This window comes from Sinocyclocheilus anshuiensis, unplaced genomic scaffold, assembly GCF_001515605.1.
Source record: "Sinocyclocheilus anshuiensis isolate Anshui unplaced genomic scaffold, SAMN03320099.WGS_v1.1 scaffold799, whole genome shotgun sequence".
NCBI lineage: Eukaryota > Metazoa > Chordata > Actinopteri > Cypriniformes > Cyprinidae > Sinocyclocheilus > Sinocyclocheilus anshuiensis.
The window spans coordinates 561,576-571,241 of NW_015548231.1; the positions used below are offsets into that span (position 1 = coordinate 561,576).

General features: G+C 36.2%; 1 protein-coding gene across 3 annotated transcripts in view; it reads left to right on the plus strand.

Moving 5' to 3' along the window:
* Window positions 1–9,666, plus strand: part of LOC107654626 (uncharacterized) — a 68,976-nt gene that overhangs the window by 39,690 nt on the left and 19,620 nt on the right. For all 3 annotated transcript variants that reach the window (XR_001630354.1, XM_016441785.1, XM_016441786.1), the window contains exon 2: window positions 1,217–1,416. Coding sequence is in view for 2 of the 3 variants with exons in the window: in XM_016441785.1 (XP_016297271.1) it covers window positions 1,217–1,416 (200 nt within the window). In the remaining variant the exon portion in view is untranslated. The remainder of the gene's footprint in view (window positions 1–1,216; window positions 1,417–9,666) is intronic.

The window sequence follows — 9,666 nt, forward strand, 5'->3', positions numbered from 1 at the left end:
CCGATTTTTACACATTTTTTAATGGTTTTAGTTAACTATAATAACCCTGATTTTCATATTCTGCAACAGATTTTTTCAGGTCATACCCCTCGTCGATTGACAAGGTTGATGATGATTGATGATTTTGGAACTGACACAAGTGGAGATACCACTACTGTTAGTCAGTTAGTTTGTTCATGCTAATAATCTTATGGCCAAACATTGACAACATGTATCGGTCTATACTATGAAAGATACTACTACAAGCATGCACAGAGTCTCCCTTACAAGAACCCTTGCCAAAATATTTTGCACCAGCCCAGATTGTTTTGAAGCTGTTTAATTAATATGCTAAATGTGCTTATCTGGGTGTTAACTACATTGCAGACTTACTGTAATCACATTGATTCTCACCCCCTGAGCAATGAGGGTTGACTCAATCCAGCCCTAGAGTTTCTACTGTGTTAGTTGGGCCTCAGTTGTTTTTGTTGGGAAATGGCATGAAGACAGAATGTTCTCGTAATTCAGGTTTGTTTTAGAACCGACGCAAGACAAGCCGAAACAGATAGCATAGAGACCAGTGTGTAGTGTTGATGCTGATATGGAGTTTGCTGTGTGAAATAGGGTGAGTAATGCGTTCTGAGTGAGGAATTATTCTGGTTCGTTTCCACATTGGCGATAGTGAACCCATCTGGTGCGTGTTCTGTCAAAACGAGCTTGTTCCACTTTGAACTCACTTTGGTTTTTCAGCGTAGCTCTTTGAGATGGATTTCCTCATTGTTCTGTGTGCCAGACACTTTGAAATCATGTGAATGTTTGGCAGTTTTATCAGTTAACTCTGTCATGTTGAAGTGCCACTGTTCTGCTCAGGTAATTATTGACTTTTAGTGCAACTGTTGCAGCATTTTAGGATTACATTTTAGGATTATATTTAAACTAGCTAGTGGATTAAGACCATGTTTAAGCACTGTAAAAGTGCTATTTACACATAACACCATTGGATTACAGATTGCAGTGCACTAATGTGATGATGGTGTGCCTAAATTGAAATTTGCATGGAGTTGCGCTTGGAATGCATTGAATTTTTGCAGATCTACTTGTCGTTAAGAAAAGTTAGTATGAATGCATGGCATTTCAACCATTTCTTCCTGTACGTGGTTCATGACTGTTCAGTGAAAGCACTCGAGCGTTCATGTGATGGCTTCATTCATCATTCTCATCCTGTTTTTCTCTACAGATATGTTCAAACGGGTTGTGCGACAGAGTAAGTTCCGGCATGTGTTCGGCCAGGCGGTGAAGAACGACCAATGCTATGATGACATCAGGGTGTCCCGGGTCACGTGGGATAGCGCCTTCTGTGCAGTCAACCCCAAATTTGTTGCCATAATTGTGGAAGCCAGCGGAGGAGGAGCGTTCATGGTTTTGCCTCTTCATAAGGTAAGAGATCTGTAAAATGACACTGTGCTTAAGTGGAATTTCTGGTGGATATATAACCATTGCATCCTATGTTTGTTTGTTTTAGATGGCTAGTCAAATTCTGGTTTGGAAGTATTAAAAGAAATAATACAAAAAACAAGGAGGGGAGAGAAACAGGTGATGTCTTAATGCTAGACTTTTGTAGAGGATACTCTGCTGGAAGTCTCAATGTTGGTGAGCATGTTCTGGCCACGTCATGCTGAAACGTACTTGCTCTACCCCATTGAAAAACACTTTAGATGTTTAAAAACCTCACATTATCCAGGCTGCATCTAGTGATGCACCGCAATGTCAGCAACTGAAAATATAAAGCAGAAACTGCAAAAAAAAAAAAGTACTTTTTTGATTTTTAATTTAAAATAAAAAACATTTTCTGGGTTTGGTTTTCAGCTAAATTAAAATGTAGTAAAAGTTAATTTTGGTGCATCACTACCAAAATGACATTCAAAACAAAAAACAAAAAATCAACATTACCGTGACAGTATTGGCATTTCCACTTCTTACTAAGCTGTTGAGCCCAAAGTTATTTGTTACCCAATGATGTGAGGACATCTTCTTTCCTAATGGCTTGTGATGACAAAAGTCGAATTTGTGATTTGAATCTGCAGCGCTCTGTTTGATACATGTAATGAAGATCTCGGGCCTGCAGGGATTTTGTTACCTCGGAGCTTAGTGCACTACCCTCTTTAACCTTCTGTCACCGGACTGCCGGCTGCTTGTGTTACAGCAGGAGAGATTTGATTCATATGGATGAAGTGCATGTCACCTAGTGTGCTATGTACATGGTTTAGTGGTTTTGCATTTGTGGGTTTAGTGAGTCTGCATGGTTGTGCATGTTGAAGTGTATGGTTCATTCTCTGATTTTTTTTCCAGCTCATTTGAAGAAGTTCTTGCTCTTTTTATGCAGTTTTTCATATTTGTGAAGATGGTTCTTTGGTTTGATATACTTTTTTTGTTTTTTGAACTGGTCTCCTGATAAACTGATCAGTGTCACCATTTGGTAGTACTCCAAAGAATAGCACCCAACAATAATATTTACGGTTAAAGTAGCTTATTTTTATGTATTTTATTTTAAATAATTAGTCAACATTGGGTAACACAATGAGAAATGTGTATCTTAACATTTAGACAGCCCAAAACAAAGGTAATTGATAGCCATTTAGATTGTGAAAAATAATTAGCAAATATATAATGTATAATAATAACAATTGTATTGATCTAATTAGTCTCTATGATCCTTCGGTTTTAGGTCTCTTTTTTGTGAACACAAAAATGTCTAATCTTGTGGTCAGGACATTGCATAATTTGTTCTTTAGGACACTTTAGCCAGTCGCCTGCTCTATGCAAATCTCAATAACGGCATCTGTGCATTAACTTGACATAAACATGTGCATTAAATACTAAGCTTTGAAGCATTCACTTCCTGTGAGCATAACATTTTGTAAGAATGGGCTGTAAACCATACTTACTTTTGGTTCACCCAAACATGATAAATTATCAACATTTATTCAGCCTCTTATTATTCCAAACTTGACTTTTTCTTCTGTGGGAGTACAAAGGAAGATGTTTTGGAGAAAGTTAGTTTTGGTTACCAATGACTTCCAATTTATGGACAAAAAAAGGTATAGAAGATATTTTGAGAAATAATTCAATGTTCACCATAAAATAGATGAGTAAATGATGACATGGTTGGGCGAACTATTCCTATAAGACTTAGTTATGAGTTTTGTGTTTAGTAGGTGTCCATCTGTAGAAAGTGTTGGATTCATATATCTGATCTAATCTATCTCAGATTATTGCGGTAACACTGGCGAGATTAACACGACAACCCGGAGCAGTGGTGTTGACAAGCGGAACAGTTCTCTGTAATTAGAGAGCGCTCAGATGCAACTGTGGCATCCAAACCTCTTCGGGCTCTTGCCTGGATCCCGAAGCCTGACATCAGTGTCACACACACACGCGCACGTGCTCGTAAATGATGTCACACTCAAACGCTCAGCTGCCTGGCCAGACGAGCTCAGGCTACTGAGAACAGTTGCAAATGACTCTTATGTTATTTACATTATTGGTTTTATTGTTGGTTCTTGAAGCTCAGGTTTCAGGTTAGCTTAAACAAAAGTGATGGATTATACAAGTATAAATCCATTGTCATTCCAACCCTGATGTTCAGATGAATAATGCAAGTGTGAGGGGAATTTATTAATCTGTGAAAATAAGTAATGTTTGTTCTCATATTCTCACTGTTGTGTTTTCCCCGAGCAGATTGCTTGATCCATCTGTTCGTTCCTTTGACGTAGGACTGAAATGAGCTGGGATTAAACGTTTTTGCTGAGGCTCCAGGTTTTTTTTTAATGAATTTGTATGTCATTGCTTTTGTATTCTACAGATTTTTCTAGTTTAGTGAATTTTTTGACAAGTTCAGACTGTCATACTTGCAGTATGTGGCATCGGTGGGTTTTGTGAGTTGGGATGGCTTGTCATAACTTGCTTTTTGTAAGGTTTCTTTTAGGGAGGTAACAATGCACCCTGAGCCAGTTAAAAATCGATACAAATATGTGACGATTCAAGCTGGTTGAGCTGTTAAATGAATCACGATACAGTTGGGGGGTGGGAGTTTATGAAATGCATCTCTGAGGGGAACTGATTGTCTTCAGAAAAGTTTAGAAGGTTTTTTTTTCTTTTTCATCTTGCCTCTGTATAATGCATATTAAAGGGGTCATATGATGCTGCTAAAAAGAACATTATTTTGTTTATTTGGTGTAATGAAATGTGTTCATGCAGTTTAAAGTTAAAAAACACTATTTTCCACATACTGTACATTATTGTTTCTCCTCTATGCCCCGCCTTTTTGAAACGCGTCGATTTTTACAAAGCTCATCGGTCTGAAATGTATGGGTCAAAATTATCGATTTTTTTTATGCCAAAAATCATTAGGACATTAAGCTACGATCATGTTCCATGAAGATATTTTGTAAATTTCCTACTGTAAATATATCAAAACTTAATTTTTTATTAGTAATATGCGTTGCTAAGAACTTCATTTGGACAACTTTAAAGGCTACTTTCTCGATATTTAGATTTTTTTGCACCCTCAGATTCCAGATTTTCAAATAGTTGTATCTCGGCCAAATATTGTCCCATCCTAACAAACCTTACATCGATGGAAATATTATTTATTCAGCTTTCAGATGATGTATAAATCTGAATTTCGAAAAATTTACCCTTATGGCTGGTTTTGTGGTCCAGGGGCACATATTGCTGCTGTTCCATTAGCGCCACCTGCTGTCAGAGAGTGAATTTGCGCCTCATTCAGCCTGTCTGTTGTTTTTGTTTCATGTAGTATAGTTTCAAATTTCGAAATTATACAATCTAGATTAAAAACTGCTCATGCTGCTTGTATGCAGCATCTTTGTTTGGAATCATGATTCAAATTCAGTGGTTACCTCTAAAAAGGAAAGAGCACAGGCAAAGCCTTAGTTTGTTTACATGAAGAAATTTCTTTTATTTGTTTTGTATTTATGTTTTTAACATATTTCAGTTAAACAAAGAAATGTGCAGCAAATAATAAAAAGACACCTTTTCATTCATAATTTAATAAATCTAATTTTGTTAAAAAAAATCATGAGAAAATCATATTGTGAAATCAGTATCATGAATCGTATTGCATCGTGAGTTGAGTGAATCATTACATCCCTAGTTTCTTTAAATTTAGCCTTCAAAAGAAACTCTTCACTTCAGTCTTTTTTTGGTTCTTTTGTGTCTGTGTTATGTCCTGCCTGCTGTCCTTCTTCATCTGACGCTTTGCACCCCTCCCTAAGTATCTGCTCTGGTTCAGTGCAGCACTGCATCTATGGTCTGTCTTCCCATGCCGCCCCGTTCCCAGAAGCCCCCTGCAATCGGACAGCTGGCTCTGGGGGAGTTATTGTCCCTGTGCGTATGCCAGGTTCTGCACAGCTCTTTGTTTCCCAGCTCAAATCTGTATGGGAACTTCTCATCCTCACTTGATTCCCCAAAATCCTCAGACCCATGCGTCTGTCTATTGTTTCCCAGCAGGGAGCAGTGGTAGCTGTTTGGCTGAGTGTTCATAGCTCTTGAAGTGTAAGTGGTCAGAGTTGTAGAAAGGCTGATGGGGTTTCAGTATGCTTTTCTTAATTCATCATTTACTTGACTTCATGTCGTTCTGTTTATTGAACTTTCTTCCGTGGAACATGGAAGATATTTTGTCTTAGGGTTCTCAAGTTATACAGGTTTGGAACGACATGAGAAAAATCTCAAATCTCAAAATAAATGTATAGTTTCATAATTTATAGTGTTGTAAATTCACTTATAGTAAGTATTTAAGTATTGAAATGTTACGAAATGTTATTTATTCTACATATAGAATTCTAATACTGCCCATTTTGTTATGTATTCTAAAATAAATTAATAATATTACGTGTTTTTTTGTACATTTAGTACAAAAATGTACATTTTAGTACATTTAGTAATTTTACTTTTTAGTGTTTTGTTTGTCATTTATTTATGGTATGATTTATTCTAAATATTAAAGAATTTGAATACTGGCCATTTTGTTGTTATTTTCAAAAATTGGTTTTAGTATTTTTTTTTTCCCTCACATCCTTGTTTTTATTCATCTTTTTTTTCTCTTTTTTTTTTTACACATTGATTTTAGTGTTTTGCTTTAAACTTTATATTTTTTTGCATTTGTTTACAACCAATTTTGTCGAAAGTAACTATCAAGTGTTCATTTAACCATAAACATTTTGTGGCACATATCATTTGCTGTCAGTTAGTTTTGTTATATATAAACAGAGTTTTTGATATAGACACTGTACGTCTGCAATATGCTCATTTTAAACGCTTCTTTTTGATTTATTTTTTGTTAGACTGAGCTGCCTTCTATCTTCACCTGAACGTGGCATGTCATGGGTGCATTTGTATGTTTTAACTGACTCTCATGTGTTTTGCCGTGAGGAGCAGTGAAGTTCTGTCGTGCCGTCCTGTCAGCTGGGGGGCGTTTTAGCTGGGCTGTGGCTAGATTCTTTGTGTGGGAGGCAGAGCAGCATGAATCAGACTCTTATTGTCTCTCCCCCTCAGGAGACCATCAGGTGTCTAACTAATCACATGTCTGTCTTTCTCCCGAAACCCTCCACCTTCATTCAGCTGTGTTCTCTCATTAACTTATGAAGGAAGCGGTGGGAAACGGATGGCCATAGTCTTCCGCAGACATTGCATTCATGCTTTCCATTCACACTGACCAGTCCCCTCTGGCTGACCACACAAAATATGAAACATTGCACAGGAAACTGCCCGTTTACACTTATATAAAATTTATATTTATATACATATAAAAAATGTATTTTTATTTGTTTTGTTAATAAAAGTTCTATGTTTTATATATAGGCTAAAGTGAGTTTGACGTTGTATTTTGTTGCATTCAAGCAATTGACGCGAACTGCCGCTAATTCGAAAGTGAAGCCACAAATGCTGACGATGGAGCTTAACCTGTATCGACTGTAGTACTACAGTGATTTAAGGTGCATCTGCAGGCCTTTTGATTGATGCTTTAGGCCAGTGTTTCCCAACCGGGGTGCCAGGGTGCCGTCTGTCGAGAGCAGGGGTGCCGTGTAAAAAAATAATTTTTTTATATTTTTAAATTGCTAAAATGTTCAAAAAAGCATCTATTATATAATATCCATTTCTGATGTCGCCAATAATTAGAGATGCACCGAAATTTCGGCTGCCGAAAATTAGTTCACCGCTCAGGTTTCACTTTCACGTGGTGTGAACCTATGGGTGTGACGCTCTGCTATTATCCGTTATCCCGCTCTATGCGTGTGCGCTCCGCTCAGTCGCTCCACTCGTGCGAATCGGAACAGCAAAGTCCACTCAAAAATTGAGCCGACAGGAAACATCGATGTAGTACAGTATTGTTTCTGTCTGCAATACTGAATGTTTTGATTCATTGACTGAATGAATACAAAATGTTACTGTGTGGTATATGGGTAACTCTGGTAACGCTGCCCTCTCATTAATTGATCTGCTAACCGCTATGTTATGCTCACGTGTCCTTCTAGGATTAAACATTATTTGGATAATTGGTAAAAAAAAAAAAAAAAAAAAGTGAAATATCTTAACCCTACTGTTAGACATACCTGAAAAACGAAAAAGCTATTTATTGTCACATTGACTAAAAAAAGGTTGGGAAACACTGCTTTAGGCAATGTGACATGAATATGTTGACGCATGAGAGTTTCTTTTGAGTTTACAGAATTGACATTTATGTGTAAAATTTGTACTCTACTATTTAAAGGTTTGGGGTCTGTAAGGTTTTTTTAATGAATGAAACTAATACTTTTATTTAGCAATGGCACATTAACTTGAATCAAAACACTAATTCAAAAGTGACAGTAAAGATATTTGAAAAGCTTCAAAGGAGTTATATTTATACTAAATGCTGTTCCTTTGAACTTTCTATTCATTAAAAAAAATGAATCGCAGTTTCCACAAAAATATTAAGCAGCACAACTGTTTTCAACATTGATAAAATGTAGAAATGACAAATGTTTCTTGAGCAGCAAATCAGCATATTACAGTTATTTCTGAAGGATCATGTGACACTGAAGATTGAAGTAATGGCTGCTGAAAATTCATCTTTGCCATCACAGGAAAAAAAAAAAGCATTTTCAAATATATTAAAATAGAAAAAAAATTATAATAGTAAATTGTGCACAATATTGATGTTTTAGTGTTTTTTGGTCAAATAAATGCAGCCTTGGTGAACATTAGAGAAAATGATTTCTGCTTCTCCCAATTCTTCTGTGATTTTTGCCCACTGGCTGTTTATTCTGAAATGAGCTTTTCTATTAAATCGATACATTTTCTGCCCAGTGCTTTACTTAATCTTCCCAACCATGCAACAATGAGCACACGCTTCTCTCTGCATTATGGAAAAAACACCGGCAACTTGCATTGGAGATTAGCAATCTCTATTGATATATTCTGCTGAAATTATATGAAATATAACCAGACATGTAATACATTTGCGCTGTTTGCTGCGAATAAATCTGCGAGCAAAACATGCAAGTTGATTTGTTTTTCTATGAATCTGCAATAATTCTGATGAAAATATTTTTTTTAAATGAGAGTAATCATGAATGATAATCATGATTTTATTTTTTGAGCAAAATAATTGTGATTAACCGTGTTGTGCAGCCCTAAGTAACCATGTGAAGTTAATCAATTTTGAGTTCAATTTACTAATTTAAAAAAAAGATTAGCACTTTTTGCATGACATTTGCACAGAATTTAAGTTGTTGCTGAAAAGTTGAAACTGAATGGGTTACAAATTACTGATATTAATCTGTACTACAGCCCTGGTTTCAAATCATCAGTCATCCTAGACTGTTTATTTGCTGCTTTAGGTATTGATTTAGTATCATATTAAAGCCAAAATATTTAGTAGCCTATTGATCCAACCATATGTTGGACATATTTTTGGGATTCCTGCCTCTGAACTGGGCCCTTGTGCAGACGCATATGATTCCTGCTGTCACTTCACAGAAAAGCGGGAAAGCAGGAGATCAAGAGCACCAAAGATGAGAAGAGAGAAACAGGAAAAAGGGGCACACAGGAAGGAAGTGAGAGTTCAGTCTCCTCAAAGTCCACCTCCATATATCTTGTGCTGCCACATGGACAGAACTGAACTTGTGTGTGTGTGTGGCCATGGATGTGTCATTCTGATTCCCAGTCTGTATTCCAGGAGCCCCCTACTGTTCCTGCTGCAGCGACTGAGCTCAGGCGGCTGCTGACTGCAGATTTGACCTTATATGGTCATCCTCAGCTCCCGCCTGTCAGCCTTCCAGAACCATTTCCTCTTTCCTTCCCATTGGCTGAAGCACAGTGCTTGCACCCAATAGATTCTTTGATAGAAGCGTGGAAGAAAAGGGGGCAGTGTGAAATAACAATAATATATTATAATTATTATTATACAGTTTATTGATGAACAACCTAAAAAGTAAGAGTCAAATTTAATAATAATAATATTAATAACTATTATTGTTGTTGTTGTTGTTATAAAAACATATATAATTTATTATTATTATTATTAGTTTAATTTTACTTCATTTTTTTTAGGTTGCTCATACAGAATAAATTAATTTTTTTGTTTATATATATATATATATATATATATATATATATATATATAAA